Source organism: Pinus tabuliformis, chromosome Q, assembly GCF_031772625.1.
Source record: "Pinus tabuliformis cultivar Carrire ecotype Pingquan chromosome Q, CPIR1, whole genome shotgun sequence".
Taxonomy (NCBI): Eukaryota; Viridiplantae; Streptophyta; class Pinopsida; order Pinales; family Pinaceae; genus Pinus; species Pinus tabuliformis.
Genome location: NC_142296.1, coordinates 923,349,589 through 923,371,581, shown reverse-complemented (window position 1 = coordinate 923,371,581; position 21,993 = coordinate 923,349,589). Strand labels below are relative to the sequence as shown.

Sequence of the window (21,993 nt, the reverse complement as noted above, 5' to 3'; positions counted from 1 at the left end):
CGCATCAACGCAGTCATATATACACGCAGGCCCTAATCTATAGTGGATCTGGCAGCGTGGTTACACACACCACTTATACGTAGTTCATGAAGAGATACGTGGATATATACGCATCAACGCAGTCATGATATACGCTGTCCAGAAGACATATATACACAGGCACATAGGCCCTAATCTATGCAGTTACTGAAGACTCCTTCAACGTAGTCAATGGAGACATCTAAGCACAGCTAGGAGACCTGTTCTTGCTGTCAAAAGGAGACACAGAGCTTCGCATATATGAGCACATGTATATGCTATAAAGAGAGGAACAGAACTCGGGTTTCATCCTTGTAATTTCATGTGAATATGGGTGCAAAGATCCGCAAGCAATAAGGGACAGAACTTGCAAATACCTCTGAGATCTTACCATGTTAGGGCAAGCTGCAGTAAGGTCTGACTGCACCTGGTTTGGGTTTTAGATGGAGCAACGAATGAAACCCTTATGATGCAGTAAGTTAAAGCCTTGTATCTAAGATATGAAGGTGGTATTCCTGTGGCAAAGAAGATCTATGAAACCCTACAGCTGTACTACTACTAATTGAGCATAGGAGTATATTACAATGAGAAGACCGAATCTGTCATTCTCAGCATACTTGTTGATTTGGGGTAGCAATGTGATGCTGTATGATGAGAGCAGCATAATAGTCATTGAGTATACATTAGATGGGTGCAGATCCATGATGTTGAGAACAACTCAGTGATATTTGGGTGCAGCACAGCATAATGATATGAGCATGGACAACTTGATGATGAATAAGACCATGGAAGATGCAGCATGATGAGTAGCATGAAGATGATGAACGAGAGGCAGCACTACGATAGGTGAAGCCGTCACCTTGGAGAATCAGTTGAAGCAGAATGTCTTCAACTGGTCTTCAACTGATCTCATCGTTATAGGAAATGATCTATGCTCAGATCTAGATAAGTCAAAGTGTTGACTTCTGTTGTAAATGTACTATCTCTCTCACTTTCTCTGCTGAACTTTGAAGAACATAAAAGAAGAATTGATCAAGGGTTTCCCCACATTGTGGGTTTTGTCCCTGGCTGGCGCCACATCTTGTGTCCTCTTGTCTTGGCTTGTCTTCTGCAATTTATATTTATGTTCTATCTGCAGTTTACTTTAATGCTGATGTGATTGCTAACTGTGAAAAATTCAAATAAATTTCTCTCGCATAGAACATACCTAAAATTAACACGACTTCCCTCCTGGAAGTTCTCTCCTAGACTCCCTCTGAATCTTGATTTTCGTCCTAGAAATCCTCCTGCCAATTGGCGAACTGCTCCTCTCCAATCCTCTTTGCACCTGCAACACGGATCTGGATTTCTTGGCTAGAAATCCCTCAAGGCAGTGGCTCCCTCTACTTTGGTTCTGTCCCTTTAGGTACTATTTTGCTTCGACATCAACATCACCCCACCAGCTTCCCAATCCACAATTTTCCCACAACTCCCTAGGCCGCAACAGCTGAAGAAATTGAGCCTCTTAGCTCTGTGCAATCCTGGCGAGGCTGAGTCGCTCCTCTGGCCAACTGCGTCAAGCCTACTTGATTGAGTAGACGTGGCTCTTCGTGAGCCTCTTCTGCCTCTCTCTACCTCTGCGCTGGCCCTCTCTCTGGCTCGAAATGATGACGTAGGCCTTCTGCGTCACTCCTTCTCTGCTGCCTTTTGCTTAGGAACAACTCTGTCTCTCGTGACAACTGTTTCTGCTGTAAATGTTCTGATTTAGCTAGTGTCTTCAAATCTCCTGTGATCTGCAATGCTCTGATACCATGTTGAAATTTCTAAGCCTAACATGTTAGAAATTCTTCCTAACATGTTAGAAATTTCTAAGCCTAACAGACAAACAAACAAGGGACACTGTTATTTTTAGACAATCGTCTTCGAAAAAACCCAACTTGGGAAAACTGGTGCAATGGTTCTGAGGGTTTTATTATTAAGCAGCTTTCTTGAGTACAACTAGGATGCCAAACTTGCTCACCCAACAGAGATATGTATCTGGCAGTAATACCTCTCTTCGGAAGCAGATATTCAGCAAGTCAGTTTCACGAAAATCCTTCCAACGCTTCTCCGAGGCTCTGCGTCAGCCCTTTGTTGTTATGCGCTGGCACTATGGCCTTCTACGTCACCCATGCAGGCCCTGCTAGCCTCTGCGCAGTCTCTTTGGCCTTCTGCGTGGCTCCTGCTAGCTTTGCATAGCCTCTTAAATCACTGCGTTGGCCCTCCGGTACTACCTCTGCCTCTTTGCCATGCACTGACTACCCCTCGGTGCAACTCAGATCACTTGTTCGAATTTTCTCAACAAACCCCGCTCCAGAAAATCGAATTAATTGATCAATTTTGATGTATCTCCAACTGACCCTCAAGGCTCCTCTTATACTTTTTCTATTGAGTCTTCAACGGCTGAGATTAAGTCCCTAATCAATGGCTAAGATTAGATTTGGCTTGATCAATGTCATTTAGAACATTCTCACCTAGTTTTATATTAATACCCATTAATATTTTAATTTTCCCAAGTTTAGATTTAGGAACTCCATTAAAAATATTAATTATTTTAATATCCCTCTAACCGGTTGGAATTTCCCCAAACCATTTCTGGGTCTTGGAGATCTCATGTGCTTTAGCCTCTCCACCAATTTTCATGGCTATAGCACATCTGATGCTACCCCAAATCAACACCCCACATATACTTAACCACATCGAATTAACTTCTACTAAGTCTAGACTCCTAATAAAATCGAATGGGCCCCTCGAATGTAGAAATTAATACTGCTCCTCCAAAATTGGCCCCAGAATGTAGAAATTAATACTCTTCCAAAATAATTTAGGAAGGGACATGACACATTGTTAGAGATTTACAGGTGTCCAGATTATGCATTTGCATTATACAGAGACTTATTGATAATTATGGAAGCACACAATTTTCTTGGCATTGCCCTTATAGTCCCCATGGGATTGACCACTGCTCAACTGTGGGTGCTGTGTTGTTTTTTACAAAGATGTCATGTGCAAAGTGATCAGTTCATGTCTTTGTGTGTGTTTTGATGGCATGTCCTAGTGTATTCAACATTATGATAATGACATGATAGTTTATTGGTTAAGATGGTGTACATTACATAGCCCCTTTTATTATTTGATTGTTATCACTTTTAATATATTCCAGTCCTCATAATGTGTCATTGCTACATTGGATGATGGTATTGATCTCATCTGTGAGCACTCAGTGGATATAACATGTATTTTCACTTTATTCATTTATTTATCATGTTGACTATGGTTATTTAGAGTTTATTTATCCATGCACATGCAGATGGTGATTGAGGTTATTTAACAGTTGATTGTTTTGCGCAAGTATAAGTGATTTTATTGATTAGAAGCCACAGACAAGTCTGCCATAAAATATTAAGTCTCCCCTCAGCAAGCATGCCACTTTGCTTATCAATCAAGCCATCTAAAAATAGATGCATGTGCATGTTTGGATATCAAACAATCTCCAACCTCGCCCCTGCCCCCCCCCCCCAAAAAAAAAAACAAAATTCTAGATCATCTACCTAGCAACCAATTGGAACATGCATGCATATCACTTTCAAATTTTTCCCAGTCCTAAAAATAACCATAATAGCACGACTTTCATAGAGGCCCCCTCTGATTTCAAACTGATTTTAATTTTTCATGCTCACTTGAAATGTTAGTGTAGAATAAGGAAGCAGGAAAAAAGGTGTCCGCTGTCAAAGATGCTCTTTTACCAAATAATGTGACAAAATGCTTAAGATTGCGTTATATTATGATAAAATATTCCCTAAATGTTTGCAAATCATCTTAGGCCGAGCACTACGTCCTGGTTTACGTAACATCAAAGTAATTATCTTTTATGTGTTCCTTAAATTGTTCTTTTCATCTGTCCTACAGCTTGATGCAGAGTACTTATCAGCCACATTAAATGGAGGCCAAGCTGTCATTTTGTCTGTGGGGATTGCTGCTGTTATGGCTGTGACAGGTCTTCAAGTAGCTAAGGGTGTGGTCGGAATTGGGAGCCTTGTGCTTGTTAATGGTCTCATTCTTCAGGTTGCTGGTCCATTGCAGGTTTGTCTATGATGCTTAGAGGAGATGCTATTTGAGTTGGTCTCTTCTTCCTATATATGCAAAACGAGATAAAATGCTTATTGTCATCTTAGGTCAACAGATAGCCCATGGCAATGGAAATTAATGTTTTAATTCAATTACTGGATTGTCTTGAGACCACTAGATGCCTGTCAAGCCTCCTTAAGTATGTAGCTAATAGCAGAAATACATGACAGTAAATATATTGATAATTATGATGAGAGTAGTTGAGGCATTAATGTAGTAAAGTGAGTTTGTTTCCACTCCAATGAGAATCAAATTTTTAGGTGTTAATGGCTTCATGTATTTGCGATTGAAAAGCTATAATGTTAATAACTTATGTGGATAATCCACACACACATTGGGCAAAATTCAACCTAACGCCCCTGAACCATCTTGATTTCAATTTATTACCATACATTAATGGTGATACTTCTTCGGCAGGGGGGGCAGAGGCCTCAGTTAGCTCAGAAGGAAAGCTACAATCCTCAACATGATCTTGTCATTTTTGTTTGATTGTGTATAGTTGTATCATTACTTGTGATTCAAGTGTTGAAAATATCTGATTACATACTGTTCTCCAGTCAGTTTTGCTTGTTTAGTCGATATGAAAACTAAGTTTCTTTTTCTAGCAGCAAAAGGGAAGAAAGGAAAATGAGAGAAATTTATCAAAAAAGATAAACTCATGAATCATATCATAAGATCAATGAAAGGAAACTATGGACAAAATTCCTCATAATGAAAATGCTGCCGATATTGCCGATAAGATGTTTTCTAGACCCTCGCCGATATTTTGCCGATACCGATATTATTAACGCTGGTTTAAACCAGCTAGACTTAGGTGAAGTAATGCTTGAGTAGCCTGCCATTAACAGGCCCTCCAACAAGTAACTCCCTTGTTAGATCTTTCAACAATATGCATTAGTTCCATGGAAAGCTTCAATTTTTGTAAAGCCCCTTCCATAAACTGTTAAATTTTCCATGTTTTCCCTTTTCTTCATTCTTGGCATCCCATTTCAACACAAGGTCATCAATTTGAAAGTCATCAACTTTTACCTTCCTATCATGAATCCTTTTGATCTTGTCCTAGATTAGTTGAGTGTTGTTGTAGACTTCTTCTCTAGTCTGCTGCAATTGTATCATTTGATTTATCCTTCTCTGCACATCATTTGGTTCTACTTCTGTTTCCTGCAATAATTTCAACACTGGAATCCCTAGGGAAGTAGGAAAAACAACATCAACTCCATAAACCAATTGGAAAGGTGACATTCCAATGGATTTTTTGGTACTTACCCTGTCTGCCCATAAAGCATTGATTAACTTCTTATGCCAAGATTTCTTGTTCTCCTGTAACAACTTTTTTATGATATTGACTAAACTCTTGTTAGAAGACTCTACCAAGCCATTGCCTTGTGGATAATAGGCAGTAGAATGTCCAAGCACTATATGATATTTATTGCAGAAATCAATCATCTTTTTAGATTTAAATGCAGCAACATTATCAATAATGATCTTATGAGGACAACCAAACCTAGAAAGAATATTACCTTCCATGAATTGGATAATTACTGAGTCTGTGGCATGCCTAGTCAGAACTGCTTCTATCCATTTAGTGAAGTAATCTGTGGCTGTTAAAATCCACTTGTGTTGAGCTGAAGAACTTGGATGAATCTCCCCGATGAAGTCCAATCCCCACTGTTGAAAAGGTACCTCTACTGAAATAGGCTTCAAAGGAAAAGGTAAAAGTTTCTTCTTCCCTTCAAAAATTTGACATTGATGACAACTAGAGACCCTTTTGTGCACATCAACAAACAATGTAGGCCAGTAGAAACCAACTCTCAAGATTTTGTTTGTTGTGGTCTTCCAGAAAAGATGCCCTCCACAATCACCTTTATGAAACTCTTCCATTGTCTTATCTGCCTCATCCTCTAATAAACAATTTAGAAATATTCCTCCTTAATCTTTCCAATACAAAGACTGATTTAGAATACAAAATTTAACAACCTTTAATTTAAGAAACCTCTCCTTTGTTTTAGTCAAAATAGGTGGAGCTTGTAAATGTTGCAGAACATAGATGATATATGTATACCAAGGGGAAGAAATAAACCTTTCTGATACATGTTGGACTACTTCTTCTTCATTGTCTTGAGAAACAATGAAATTTATGTCTAATGCATGTAAATTTGATTCAACCATCAATTTGGCTAACCCCTGACCCTTTATAAGTTTAGTGGGCTTAATTTCAATATCATACTCCAAAATAAAAACTACCCACTTACCTCTCTTTCCTTCTGGGTCAGTCTGAGTGAGGATGTCCTTTACCACAACACTAGGAACAAAAGCAATGATGTGAGAATGTAAAATGTACACTCTGAAATATTTTAAAGCCTTCACCAAGGAAAAAGCCTGCTTTTCCATGATGTTATATTTCAAAGAAGCATCTCTTAAACCCCTACTGAAAAATGCTATGGGCTGCTCATGATCCTCTCGGTTTTTCTGCATTAATACTACTGCAATAGTGTGCTCCGAGGCAAAGGAGAAAATAATGAAATATTTTGTGTAGTCAGGACTAGCCAAAATAGGAGCATGATTTAAGACTGACTTTACCTCATTGAATGACCTTTTTGATTCAACAGTCGACTTGATCTCACTGTCTTTCCTCAACATATTGGTGATATCTCTGTTGGAAATACTGAGAGGGGGGTGAATCAATATTTCTTTTCAATTGTTACTTTTACCAGTTAGATCACTTATATTTAGAACACAAAAATGAACAATAGAAGTAAATGCTTTTATTAATATAATCTTTATAAAGAATCAAGTACAATATGGGTAGGGCTCCAAACCTTGATGAAGAAACCCAGGCTCCATCCTGGGATGTGCCAAGCACCTACTTGGACTTTAGTGAGGCTCCGACCTCTAGGGCTTCGACCTTATCTTATCCAAGGAACCAACTTGGAGTTTAGGAGCACCAACTCCAAGGACACCAATCCTTAATCTTCCAGGCTCTAACCTGTATTTTCCAAGCACTGACTTGGACTTTCGGGCTGTGTAATAGCTCATTGGAAAGGAAAAATTATGCTCTTCAAGATGGGGAAGGTCTCATGGCGAGATTCTGCTTCTAAGGAGGTGAAAAATAATATTTAACGTGACTGGTCATTATTTAGTGCGGAAATATAGGACATAAACATTTTTCATGGATGGGCTTCTCATCGATGAGCTTATTTTTGTTTGGTTTCTTCATCAAGGCTCCTAGGCTCATAAATGTCATGTCCCCAAGATAGTGATGTGTCATCAATTATATGCAGCATGTAATCTTTCATCATCATTATATAGTCTTCCATTGTCAAGATCATTGGAGGTAAGGATATTTAAGGTTATGGCTTCATAAGATCATCAAGATCATCAAAGGTAAGGAAATTCATCACATAGGTCATCAAGAGCTCCTAGATCATCAAGGTACACTTGGCACTTCTTCATTAGTGACTTGGTATCTTCATCAATGGCATTGTAGCATCTCAAGGATATTTTCCATCCCAACTATTGTCGTATTGACATCAATGACAACCTAGATTAACAATCTCCCCCTTTGTCATTAATGGCAATATTCTTGCCCTTACAAATATTCTCTCCCCCTTTGACATCAATGGCAAACGGGGTGTCCAAGAACTCCCCCTGTTGAGCTGCTTCTTTTCTTCATGAATAGTAATTCTTCATAGGTACGTTACTCCCCCTATCATGGTGCTCTTCTTTCTGGCAATGTGGTCCATGATATGTTTGTATTTCTTCATGTGGTGAACCAACTTCTCTTGCCTACACAACCTCCTTTGGCTCAGGAAAGATTACCTGCTTAGTTGATCAAGTGGAAGACATCTTAACAACAATTCATCGGATAGATAAGAGATCATGTTCTTCAATGGAGCTACTCCCGAGAGATGATCTATCAACGAATGATTGTTCAAGTGTGACTCATCAAGGTTCTCATAGGATCCATCCATGACTAGCTTCTGCAAGAATGCTTAATCATCATAATCTCCCCCTAACTGTAAGCATGGTCTTCTTTTTGACAGAGTCTCCCCATCAAATACTTAGATTATCAAGGATCAGGTCAACAACACGTGTTGTTGGCTGGAGAGTTCAAGAAATTTTCGGATTGTATTTGCTTCCTTCTCCATATTTGTGTAACTTTCTTTTCTGGCATAGTTCTAGCTTGAGTAGGTGCCCAAGTCAAGTTACAATTACGTGCCATATGTCCAATGTTATGACACTTGAAGCACTCTATGTTGTTCATGAATAAGAATTCATGACTTCTTGCAAAATTGCTTCTCGGAGATTGGCAGGGACCATTATATTTATCTTTGTGATATGCCCTACAATCTTTTGCCATGTGCCCAAAGTTTGTACAAGAGTAGCAATAACCAAGAAATATACTTTGGTACCTGGGAGAAGAAGGTTTCCTTGATGTACTTCTGAAGTCTTTTTGCCTTGGGATCCTTTGATGATAACCATTGCTTCTTGCATCCTTGACACTATTTGCATTTCTTCTTGGAGTAGGATTTCTTCCAATGTCAACTTGACTCTTGCCTTTGCTGGGAGCATCAACATTTCTTCCAAGCTTCCTCACATCCTTGTTGTTTGAAGCATTATCATTCTTGCTTGAGGATTCAATCAAAACAAGAGACTGTTCGATGTTCACTCAGAAACTTCATCCACAGGTTCTCCAAGATTTTTCACGCTTACTGTAACTCAGTTGACCCAGAAATATGCATTTACCTATATTTTATTTAGAAATATGTGTTTACCCAGAAATATGCGTTTATCCGCAGGCTGTCCGTGATATGCATCTACCGTATTTTCACTTACATTCACAAGATGTGAACCTTGGTTTATCTGCTGTGTATTTCTTCGCTGTAATTCTGTATATTTTCAAATGAGATTGTGCCACAATATGTACACATAGAATGTTGTCTATGTCCGAAGTGTGGAGCCGACCAGTCATGCTGACATGTAAGGTTTGAATAGTGAGATACACAACGTCGTCCAATGTGTATTATAAAAAAAGTCTACGCCCAAAATAAAAGGCTACAACCCTAAAATCCTAACCCTAGCCAAACCCTAACTCTAAAACCCTATACCCTAAGTTATTACATGAAATTCTAAATGCATATTATTTTAATGGGACCCTTTAACTCTTGCCACAAATTTCCTAATTCACTTAATCATCAATTTACTTGATGCAACTTCATAATAAAACCAAAACACGTGACACTTTACCAATTAGCAAAAAGAATTAAAAAAATATATTTCCTATCTAATTAAATGACCAAACGATCATATACATATCCAAAAGCCTCTTAAAATTTCAGCCAAATTTGGAATAAACTGCCTCAAAAAGTTAATTCTCCCAAGAAAAGACTGCACCTCCTTATTTCTTGGGGTATCAATCTTCCGAATTGCCTCAACCCTGTTATGGTCAATTCCAATGCCATCTTTTGAAATTATGTGACCGAACAACTTAACCTCCTCCATTCCAAAAAGAGACTTTTTTGGGTTCAAAGATATTCCATACTTCCTGCACATCTCAAAGACAATTTTCAAATGCTGCAAATGATCTTCAACAAATTTAGAAAACACAGTAATATCATCAAGGTAAATAACAATAAACCTATCCTTCTCATCTGCAAAAGCAATGTCCATAGCCCTCTGAAATGTTTCCCCTGCATTCATAAGTCCGAAAGGCATTTTCACATACATAAATGTCCCCCACGGTGTTGTGAAGGTTGTTTTGTCCTGATCATCCGGATGCACTAAAATCTGGTTGTACCTAGAGAAACTAGTAAGCAATGAAATTCTGCTAGAACCAACTACCCGTTGTAATATGTGATCTATCTTTGGCAAGCGGTAATTGTCTTTGAGAGAAACCTTATTGAGGTTCCAAAAATCCACAGATAAGCTTATCTCTCCAGTCTCCTTCCTCACTGGTACTAGATTTGACAAACACTTAGAAAATCTCAAAGGGACAATAATCTTTGCATCAAAAAGATTTCTTACCTCTTTCTCAATTAAGGGCAGCAAAATAGGGTTAGTCCTTCTTAGATTTTGCTTGAAAGGTTTCTGATCTTCTTTGATAGGAATAGGGTGCTGAATGACAGTTTTGTCATAGGCTTTCAAATCCTCGTATCCCCATGCAAAGACATCAAAATACTCCCTCATCAGATCAACGTATTTCTGCTTCTCTTCCAAAGGTAAAGACTTAGAAAGTTTTACAATTTTTGGTTTGTCTTCGGTCTCTATATTACAGTCCACCTCAGACTCAATAGGTTGTATTTTGGGCTTCTGAGCCACATCATTGAAATCAAACAATTCCTCCAGTGGGACTAAACCTCTTGGTATCACATTGTCCTTTAGCTACAAAATTTCAAGGTCTGATTCATGCTTATCAGAGCTCTCACTGATCTGATTCAAGTGAATTTCCTCTCCATCATTATCAAAATCACTTCCCTCATCAATATGCAAATTTACAAATTCTTCTTTCAATTGCAGAAAATTATCTAGTTGTTTGTCATTGTCAAAAACTTGCCAATATTTGATGTAGTTTTATACAACTGGCCTGTGTTTTACCTCAATCTCATACCTCTTATTCAGATAAATAGGGATCTTAAATGTGCTCGCTGAGGTGGCTAACACATCAACAATTGCATTATGATTTCTTGGAATCACAGATAAATTGTATTCTGGAAAATGTTTCAGAAAATCTAAGACAACATTCCTATATGCCCTCTGTTGTCGCGCAGATTGACACGACAACCCTCAGACCGGGGGCTGTCACTCTGATCCCCGATCCCTCCGTTTAAGCCTGTCTCCCGCGGCTAAGGGGGGTAGTCCCTGTGAGATGATGAGACCAACTGTTGACCAGTTGGTTGGGAGACACGAGATACGATATAAAAAGCACTCAGTGGATTTGATTAATTTAGTAGACCAGTGCCTTAAGAGATTGTGGTTAAAACGATTACTTGTTAAATGATATAAAAAATAAGGACCATGAACGACAATCATTTGTCATCGAAGGTAAATCATAATGCTCTTAAAACGACCAAAACGAAACGATATCCAACAACTGAAAATTTTAAAAGATGAATGCTTTAAACCACCACGAGTCATAAACTATTAACCAGATATCCTATTCGTATCTCGACTTGAAGATTCAGATCTCAGCATGAAAGATATAACAAGAAAAACCACTGAAACTGGCAAAACTAATTTTCCACAAAATTTTAATATTTTTTCAAAAAACATTTTAAATCTTTTTTCAATTTTTTATTTTTCAATATGAAAATTCTAAATCTAAACTCTAACAATTATAAAAATTTAAAATAAAATTAAACCAAAGTTAAAATAAATCTTTTTTATTTTTTATTTTTTAAAGTTTTATAATTTTCATTTTTTATTTATATTTTTCATTCTAAAAGAGAAAGGATTTAAAATCTAAAATTTATAAAGTTTAACTATATTTAAACCCTAAATAAATAAAAAAGAAAATTCTAAAATTTACAATCTATTCTAAATATAAATCAAAACTATATAAATTAAACTTACGAAACTTAAAAAACTTATAAAAGAAATCTAAACTAAAATGAAATCGAATTTCAAATAAAAACTATTGCTAAATCTAATTACAATCTACGTTTGACCCTAACAAAGAAAATAAAATTCGAAAATGGCTGAACCGTGAGCTACGCATGTGACCACGCATTTACATATTAAATCAAAAACCAAGCATGAAATCATGACCTGATCTGGCATCAGAATACGATTGCGTCCAAAAAAAAAAATATTTCTAACCTAAGCGTAACACGCAATACGGTGAAGCATTACCAGCGTAAGAAGGAAAATGCGAGCCGAGAAGAACTTACCAGATCAAATCGTTCTCGGTAATGCTTTAGGGTTTTACCTGTTCCGTCTGCGTAGAAGGGATCAATCCGTCTATCTGGCAATATGCTTGATGCGTGAAGCTGCAAATACCCTGATCGTTTGTGCTACTGAGATCAAATCTGAAAAATCCCGCAGATAATGATTTCGTTTTGCCTGATTAAAGGATCGATTCAATGCATTTTTGCTGTGGGCGGACAGGGAAAATGGCAGACAGAGCAGCGTTGAAATCTGAACAGTCGACGGCGTGGATGGAACCTTTTACAATGCTTTCAACGCAGGGATGTAGTTTCGTTCCAGAGTATGCAGGTTTGACGGCAGATGAATGCTAAAATGGGCATTTACATTGATCCAACAAATGGCTGAGCAACTCTGTCCGCATGCAGACTTGTGGATATCGATTTATCTCTGTTTTCAACAGGTTCTCATGCCTGCCCGCATAACCCAAAACCTTTACACGAAATGTTCTGAGCCGATTTACTTGAACGCTTTGGATGCAAGAGCATGTTCTTCCGTCAACGCATCAAAAATATCACTAAGTATTATTCAGTATATGCGTTACAGTTTCTGACAGGCTCACATGATGGCAGCAATTGATAAAATGCGTTGATGTTTCTCTTTGTTGATTGGCCAGATAATGATAGATCAGCACAATATGCAATGCCCTTTGATAACCAGACAGCGGTGAGGAGAACGTATCAGATAATATCTCTGAAAACCCTGTACAAGAAAACACAAAAGAGAATAAACACCAAAATGAAAAATCTGTGTAAAGCAGAGATTTAAAACCCTAAATCAAAAAATTTTGAAACCCTACAACAGCTGATTAATTTACAGATTTGGCCCCTTAAAAGCCAGATTCAACAATAAGGACGGAAATATTTTAAAGAAATAAAGATTTTCAGATTTTCACTGTGAAGAACTTCAGAAAATCTCTCATGCAAATTAAAAATAAACTGAATGATAGACCCAGGATCAAATCCAACTGGGCTCAGCAAAAAATGCTTGCGGGAGTTGGCTGGTTCAGCCGAGAACTTCCCCTAACGCCCACCAAATCTTCTTCAATAAGGGTTTTTCTGCACAACTCAGAAACAACCATCAGTAAAGAGGGCAAAAATGCTGCTAGATCTCAGAAAGTAATCGAGATACCTGCCATTACTTCAGAAACCCTAACAACACTCAAAAAAGCTATTATTAATGGCTGAAAATAACATATGCAGAAAATTTAAACAATCTCACAGCATTTCAAGAGAGTAACACCAGCCAGATATGGACCCCAAAGTCTTCTTTTATTAACCAGAAACAGATTTACAAGAGAGCTTCTTCAGTCTTAGACTCACAGATCAGATGATCTGAAAATGACCCTAGCACCCTATTTAAAGGAAATGATCCCAACGGCTAGTTCGAGTGATCCATGTAGAAATGATCTCGACCGTTGATGAGGATCAAGACATCTCTTGATCTCATCCGTCGATTTATTCACTTAAAATATTATTATTTTATTAGTTAGGGTTTTATTATTTTTTTAATTTTTTATTTATTTCATTTTTTTAATTTTTATTTATTTTATTATTTTTTATTATTTTTATTCATTTTTTAATTTCTTAATTCATTTTAAAATGGATCATCGAACTAAGCCTTCGGAAACATCACCTAGGACCTAGGACTTAAGACTCATGAGGGGATTTAAAACATTTTTTCGACCCTCAGGACACATTACATCATGACTTTTACAATTTACATCTTAAGGGAAAAAACCCCTTTAACATAGACCCTCACAAATCTCCCAGTTCTGCGACACAACTATAATCTAGCAGATCAACACACTAGGATTCTCCTAAAATTCCAATGACAAAATCCATCCCGGCTTTGGGGTCAGGTTTGAAGGAAAACTCTGCCGATCCATGGATCGGTGAGACAAAAAACCTTCCGGGACGTAGATTACCACTAGAAAGTTAGGTCCACTTAGGCAATTCACATATACGACTCATATCTGCTAAGATTATTTACAATTAATACATGCAGACTGGGTTTACAATTAGATTGATCAAGCTGCTGATGACTGCTGGATGGCACGGAAACGCTGATCAGGTGCTGCCCCTTTTTGCAAAAAAAAAAAAAAGGGGGGGTGTACTGCATGGGTAGTTGACCAGTAGTGGTCAACATCTGGCTCTACTTGGGGACACGTTGCTGCACTGTAGGAATGTGAGAATCCAGAATCTGCACCCATACAACACACAGATAAAAATAAGTAGCGTCCATTCCAAAATCATCATATACATTAAGCACAGGAAAGATAAAAGCTCTTCATTTATTGACTAACTAACAACATGAAAAGTAAATCTAATCCTAAAAACAGAAATGAAATGCTGAAAAGACAAGGTGTAGGGATAGAAATACGATACAAAAGATGCCCCATGGCATCACATGTGTTCAATAAAGTGCATACTGAGCATTTGCCTGCTTTCAGGCAAATCTGTCGGCTGCTTGTCGGATGTGCCATGTCCAATTTTGCATATGGTAGGACTCTTTCCTATCCGAAAATCAAGCTGCTCACGACCGTCTGATGCATCAAATCTTCTTCTTATTTTCTTTCTCTTACGTTTTTTCTTTCTGGCAGGTTGAATTACTGATGACCTGGAACTTTCTGTTTCAAAACTATCAGATGAAGTATGCGTGATATGTCTTTCTTTAGCCCGCATCTGATCTTTATCATTCTTAAGTCTATCCGGATCACCTTCAATTAACCATCTTTCAATCGAATCAATAACCTCCTCATAATAAGATGGAGCTTGTTGTAGCACATGAGAAGGCTCTTGATCTATTGATGTCACCTGGTTTCTTTCATCTTCCAATTGCTGAAACCTTTGAACTTGTATTCTAATGGCATCCATCTGACTAGAGTGTTCAACCTTAATAGCACTGATTTGTCTGGCATGATGCTCTTTCATATCTTTTATTATTTTAACATTTTCTTCCTTTATGTCCCTCAAGCAATGCTGCATGAAGTTTATTTCTTCTTTATGATTCGCTTGCATGTCAGCCAACTGATTATTATGATTGAACGTCATGATGGTCATTTCCTCATCCATAGTTAATAACTTGTTTTGCATAGAGTCAATTTCCTTATCATGATCAGCTTTCATGGTCACCATATTTTCCTCTAAGACTGACAACCTGCTATGCATGATTCTAATTTCTGTTTCATAATTAGTTTTTATGGCCTCAATTTCCTTAGCATGCTGATTTTGCGTGACCTCAATCTCCCTATTACGTTTTTCCAGGTGGGTGCATAAAGTTTTCACATCATTGACATAATTAGTTTGATTGATTTCCATATTTCTTACCAACATCATTAGATCTCGTAAAATTTGTTTTTGCTCTTCCTTTCATTGTCATTTGTCCCTGATTTTTCACTATCATGAGCTTGATCTGCAATATTTCGGTGGATGACACATTCTGATCTTGAAGACTTTCTTCAACAGTTGGATTTTTTACAAGATTACTTTCTTTCTTTTTGCACAACAATTTTAGAAGTAGAAGGCAAGCTATTTGGACTATCATATCTATCTTTAAAAGCATTGAGAATGTCTTGTAAAGAAGTGAAAAAATCATTAGGAAAGTTATTAAACCAATTCAAGGCATCACCCTCTAAAGAATGGACAAAGAGACGCATCTTGAAATCTTCATGATTATATTGAGGAAATCTACAATATAAGATCATTACACAAGTAAACATGTTTAAATGACGTGTAACAGCGACCGAATCATCACCCGAGAACTTAAATAATCTAGAAATGGCCTCTTTTGGAAGATCATGGAGATTATTAGTAAAATGACATGGTTTACATGAATAATCCATGATGAACAGTAAGGGATCAAATGGATGATAGAAAGAGATTTCTGCTCAAGAAAATTAAGAGATGAAAGAAGTGGAGTCGCCACTTGAACAATAAATCTGATTCTAAGATCCAAGAAGTAATCAACAAACAGATATGCGGCAGGCTTCTTGTCTGGGAAAAAATAAGAAAATGGAGTCGCCACCCAAACAAGAAACAAACCCAAGAGATGCTGCTGATATGGGATGAAAAGATGCCAAAAATATTGAATCTGCCAGCTCAACTGAGAGATGAGAGATGAGAAGATGAATGTCGTTTGAAACACCGAGAATAAAGTAGTCCCCGGCAACGGCGCCAAAAAATGTTGGCGTTGTCGGGCCAGATGAAAAGATAAAAATGAGAAGGATGATTTGTCGTTTGAAACGCCGAGAAAACAATTTCCCCGGCAACGGCGCCAAAAAATGTTGTCGCGCAGATTGACACGACAACCCTCAGACCGGGGGCTGTCACTCTGATCCCCGATCCCTCCGTTTAAGCCTGTCTCCCGCGGCTAAGGGGGGTAGTCCCTGTGAGATGATGAGACCAACTGTCGACCAGTTGGTTGGGAGACACGAGATACGATATAAAAAGCACTCAGTGGATCTGATTAATTTAGCAGACCAGTGCCTTAAGAGATTGTGGTTAAAACGATTACTTGTTAAATGATATAAAAAATAAGGACCATGAACAGCAATCATTTGTCATCGAAGGTAAATCATAATGCTCTTAAAACGACCAAAACGAAACGATATCCAGCAACTGAAAATTTTAAAAGATGAATGCTTTAAACCACCACGAGTCATAAACTATTAACCAGATATCCTATTCGTATCTCGACTTGAAGATTCAGATCTCAGCATGAAAGATATAACATGAAAAACCACTGAAACTGGCAAAACTAATTTTCCACAAAATTTTAATATTTTTTCAAAAAAACATTTTAAATCTTTTTTCAATTTTTTATTTTTCAATATGAAAATTCTAAATCTAAACTCTAACAATTATAAAAATTTAAAATAAAATTAAACCAAAGTTAAAATAAATCTTTTTTATTTTTTATTTTTTAAAGTTTTATAATTTTCATTTTTTATTTATATTTTTCATTCTAAAAGAGAAAGGATTTAAAATCTAAAATTTATAAAGTTTAACTATATTTAAACCCTAAATAAATAAAAAAGAAAATTCTAAAATTTACAATCTATTCTAAATATAAATCAAAACTATATAAATTAAACTTACGAAACTTAAAAAACTTATAAAAGAAATCTAAACTAAAATGAAATCGAATTTCAAATAAAAACTATTGCTAAATCTAATTACAATCTACGTCTGACCCTAACAAAGAAAATAAAATTCGAAAATGGCTGAACCCTAAGCTACACATGTGACCACGCATTTACATATTAAATCAAAAACCAAGCATGAAATCATGACCTGATCTGGCATCAGAATACGATTGCGTCCAAACAAAAAAAAATTTCTAACCTAAGCGTAACACGCAATACGGTGAAGCATTACCAGCGTAAGAAGGAAAATGCGAGCCGAGAAGAACTTACCAGATCAAGTCGTTCTCGGTAATGCTTTAGGGTTTTACCTGTTCTGTCTGCGTAGAAGGGATCAATCCGTCTATCTGGCAATATGCTTGATGCGTGAAGCTGCAAATACCCTGATCGTTTGTGCTACTGAGATCAAATCTGAAAAATCCCGCAGATAATGATTTCGTTTTGCCTGATTAAAGCATCGATTCAATGCATTTTTGCTGTGGGCGGACAGGGAAAATGGCGGACAGAGCAGCGTTGAAATCTGAACAGTCGACGGCGTGGATGGAACCTTTTACAATGCTTTCAACGCAGGGATGTAGTTTCGTTCCAGAGTATGCAGGTTTGACGGCAGATGAATGCTAAAATGGGCATTTACATTGATCCAACAAATGGCTGAGCAACTCTGTCCGCATGCAGACTTGTGGATATCGATTTATCTCTGTTTTCAACAGGTTCTCATGCCTGCCCACATAACCCAAAACCTTTACACGAAATGTTCTGAGCCGATTTACTTGAACGCTTTGGATGCAAGAGCACGTTCTTCCGTCAATGCATCAAAAATATCACTAAGTATTATTCAGTATATGCGTTACAGTTTCTGACAGGCTCACATGATGGCAGCAATTGATAAAATGCGTTGATGTTTCTCTTTGTTGATTGGCCAGATAATGATAGATCAGCACAATATGCAATGCCCTTTGATAACCAGACAGCGGTGAGGAGAACGTATCAGATAATATCTCTGAAAACCCTGTACAGGAAAACACAAAAGAGAATAAACACCAAAATGAAAAATCTGTGTAAAGCAGAGATTTAAAACCCTAAATCAAAAAATTTTGAAACCCTACAACAGCTGATTAATTTACAGATTTGGCCCCTTAAAAGCCAGATTCAGCAATAAACACGGAAATATTTTAAAGAAATAAAGATTTTCAGATTTTCACTGTGAAGAACTTCAGAAAATCTCTCATGCAAATTAAAAATAAACTGAATGATAGACCCAGGATCAAATCCAACTGGGCTCAGCAAAAAATGCTTGCGGGAGTTGGCTGGTTCAGCCGAGAACTTCCCCTAACGCCCACCAAATCTTCTTCAATAAGGGTTTTTCTGCACAGCTCAGAAACAACCATCAGTAAAGAGGGCAAAAATGTTGCTAGATCTCAGAAAGTAATGGAGATACCTGCCATTACTTCAGAAACTCTAACAACACTCAAACCCTAGCAAGTAAGCAAGATACCTGTACTCACAATACTTTACAAAAAAGCTATTATTAATGGCTGAAAATAACATATGCAAAAAATTTAAACAATCTCACAGCATTTCAAGAGAGTAACACCAGCAAGATATGGACCCCAAAGTCTTCTTTTATTAACCAGAAACAGATTTACAAGAGAGCTTCTTCAGTCTTAGACTCACAGATCAGATGATCTGAAAATGACCCTAGCACCCTATTTAAAGGAAATGATCCCAATGGCTAGTTCGAGTGATCCATGTAGAAATGATCTCGACCGTTGATGAGGATCAAGACATCTCTTGATCTCATCCGTCGATTTATTCACTTAAAATATTATTATTTTATTAGTTAGGGTTTTATTATTTTTTTAATTTTTTATTTATTTCATTTTTATTTTTATTTTTATTTATTTTATTATTTTTTATTAATTTTATTCCTTTTTTAATTTCTTAATTCATTTTAAAATGGATCATCGAACTAAGCCTTCGGAAACATCACCTAGGACCTAGGACTTAAGACTCATGAGGGGATTTAAAACATTTTTTCGACCCTCAGGACACATTACATCATGACTTTTACAATTTACATCTTAAGGGAAAAAACCCCTTTAACATAGACCCTCACAAATCTCCCAGTCCTGCGACACAACTATAATCTAGCAGATCAACACACTAGGATTCTCCTAAAATTCCAATGACAAAATCCATCCCGGCTTTGGGGTCAGGTTTGAAGGAAAACTCTGCCGATCCATGGATCGGTGAGACAAAAAACCTTTCGGGACGTAGATTACCACTAGAAAGTTAGGTCCACCTAGGCAATTCACATATACGACTCATATCTGCTAAGATTATTTACAATTAGTACATGCAGACTGGGTTTACAATTAGATTGATCAAGCTGCTGATGATTGCTGGATGGCACGGAAACGCTGATCAGGTGCTGCCCCTTTTTGCAAAAAAAAAAAAAGGGGGGGGTGTACTGCATGGGTAGTTGACCAGTAGTGGTCAACATCTGGCTCTACTTGGGGACACGTTGCTGCACTGTAGGAATGTGAGAATCCAGAATCTGCACCCATACAACACACAGATAAAAATAAGTAGCGTCCATTCCAAAATCATCATATACATTAAGCACAGGAAAGATAAAAGCTCTTCATTTATTGACTAACTAACAACATGAAAAGTAAATCTAATCCTAAAAACAGAAATGAAATGCTGAAAAGACAAGGTGTAGGGATAGAAATACGATACAAAAGATGCCCCATGGCATCACATGTGTTCAATAAAGTGCATACTGAGCATTTGCCTGCTTTCAGGCAAATCTGTCGGCTGCTTGTCGGATGTGCCATGTCCAATTTTGCATATGGTAGGACTCTTTCCTATCCGAAAATCAAGCTGCTCACGGCCGTCTGATGCATCAAATCTTCTTCTTATTTTCTTTCTCTTACGTTTTTTCTTTCTGGCAGGTTGAATTACTGATGACCTGGAACTTTCTGTTTCAAAACTATCAGATGAAGTATGCGTGATATGTCTTTCTTTAGCCCGCATCTGATCTTTATCATTCTTAAGTCTATCCGGATCACCTTCAATTAACCATCTTTCAATCGAATCAATAACCTCCTCATAATAAGATGGAGCTTGTTGCAGCACATGAGAAGGCTCCTGATCTATTGATGTCACCTGGTTTCTTTCATCTTCCAATTGCTGAAACCTTTGAACTTGTATTCTAATGGCATCCATCTGACTAGAGTGTTCAACCTTAATAGCACTGATTTGTCTGGCATGATGCTCTTTCATATCTTTTATTATTTTAACATTCTCTTCCTTTATGTCCCTCAAGCAATGCTGCATGAAGTTTATTTCTTCTTTATGATTCGTTTGCATGTCAGCCAACTGATTATTATGATTGAACGTCATGATGGTCATTTCCTCATCCATAGTTAATAACTTGTTTTGCATAGAGTCAATTTCCTTATCATGATCAGCTTTCATGGTCACCATATTTTCCTCTAAGACTGACAAAATGCTATGCATGATTCTAATTTCTGTTTCATAATTAGTTTTTATGGCCTCAATTTCCTTAGCATGCTGATTTTGCGTGACCTCAATCTCCCTATTACGTTTTTCCAGGTGGGTGCATAAAGTTTTCACATCATTGACATAATTAGTTTGATTGATTTCCATATTTCTTACCAACATCATTAGATCTCGTAAAATTTGTTTTTGCTCTTCCCTTTCATTGTCATTTGTCCCTGATTTTTCACTATCATGAGCTTGATCTGCAATATTTTCGGTGGATGACACATTCTGATCTTGAAGACTTTCTTCAACAGTTGGATTTTTTACAAGATTACTTTCTTTCTTTTGCACAACAATTTTAGAAGTAGAAGGCAAGCTGTTTGGACTATCATATCTATCTTTAAAAGCATTGAGAATGTCTTGTAAAGAAGTGAAAAAATCATTAGGAAAGTTATTAAACCAATTCAAGGCATCACCCTCTAAAGAATGGACAAAGAGACGCATCTTGAAATCTTCATGATTATATTGAGGAAATCTACAATATAAGATCATTACACAAGTAAACATGTTTAAATGACGTGTAACAGCGACCGAATCATCACCCGAGAACTTAAATAATTTAGAAATGGCCTCTTTCGGAAGATCATGGAGATTATTAGTAAAATGACATGGTTTACATGAATAATCCATGATGAACAGTAAGGGATCAAATGGATGATAGAAAGAGATTTCTGCTCAAGAAAATTAAGAGATAAAAGAAGTGGAGTCGCCACTTGAACAATAAATCTGATTCTAAGATCCAAGAAGTAATCAACAAACAGATATGCGGCAGGCTTCTTGTCTGGGAAAAAATAAGAAAATGGAGTCGCCACCCAAACAAGAAACAAACCCAAGAGATGCTGCTGATATGGGATGAAAAGATGCCAAAAATATTGAATCTGCCAGCTCAACTGAGAGATGAGAGATGAGAAGATGAATGTCGTTTGAAACACCGAGAATAAAGTAGTCCCCGTCAACGGCGCGAAAAAATGTTGGCGTTGTCGGGCCAGATGACAAGATAAAAATGAGAAGGATGATTTGTCGTTTGAAACGCCGAGAAAACAATTTCCCCGGCAACGGCGCCAAAAAATGTTGTCGCGCAGATTGACACGACAACCCTTAGACCGGGGGCTGTCACTCTGATCCCCGATCCCTCCGTTTAAGCCTGTCTCCCGCGGCTAAGGGGGGTAGTCCCTGTGAGATGATGAGACCAACTG

The 21,993-nt window shown here is 37.4% G+C and overlaps 1 protein-coding gene across 1 annotated transcript in view; it reads left to right on the top strand.

The window, feature by feature from the left end:
- Positions 1-21,993, top strand: part of LOC149222478 (ABC transporter B family member 25, mitochondrial-like) — a 553,005-nt gene that overhangs the window by 178,191 nt on the left and 352,821 nt on the right. Inside the window, exon 6 of the mRNA XM_089385458.1 lies at positions 3,946-4,119. Within this exon, the coding sequence (XP_089241584.1) occupies positions 3,946-4,119 (174 nt within the window). The remainder of the gene's footprint in view (positions 1-3,945; positions 4,120-21,993) is intronic.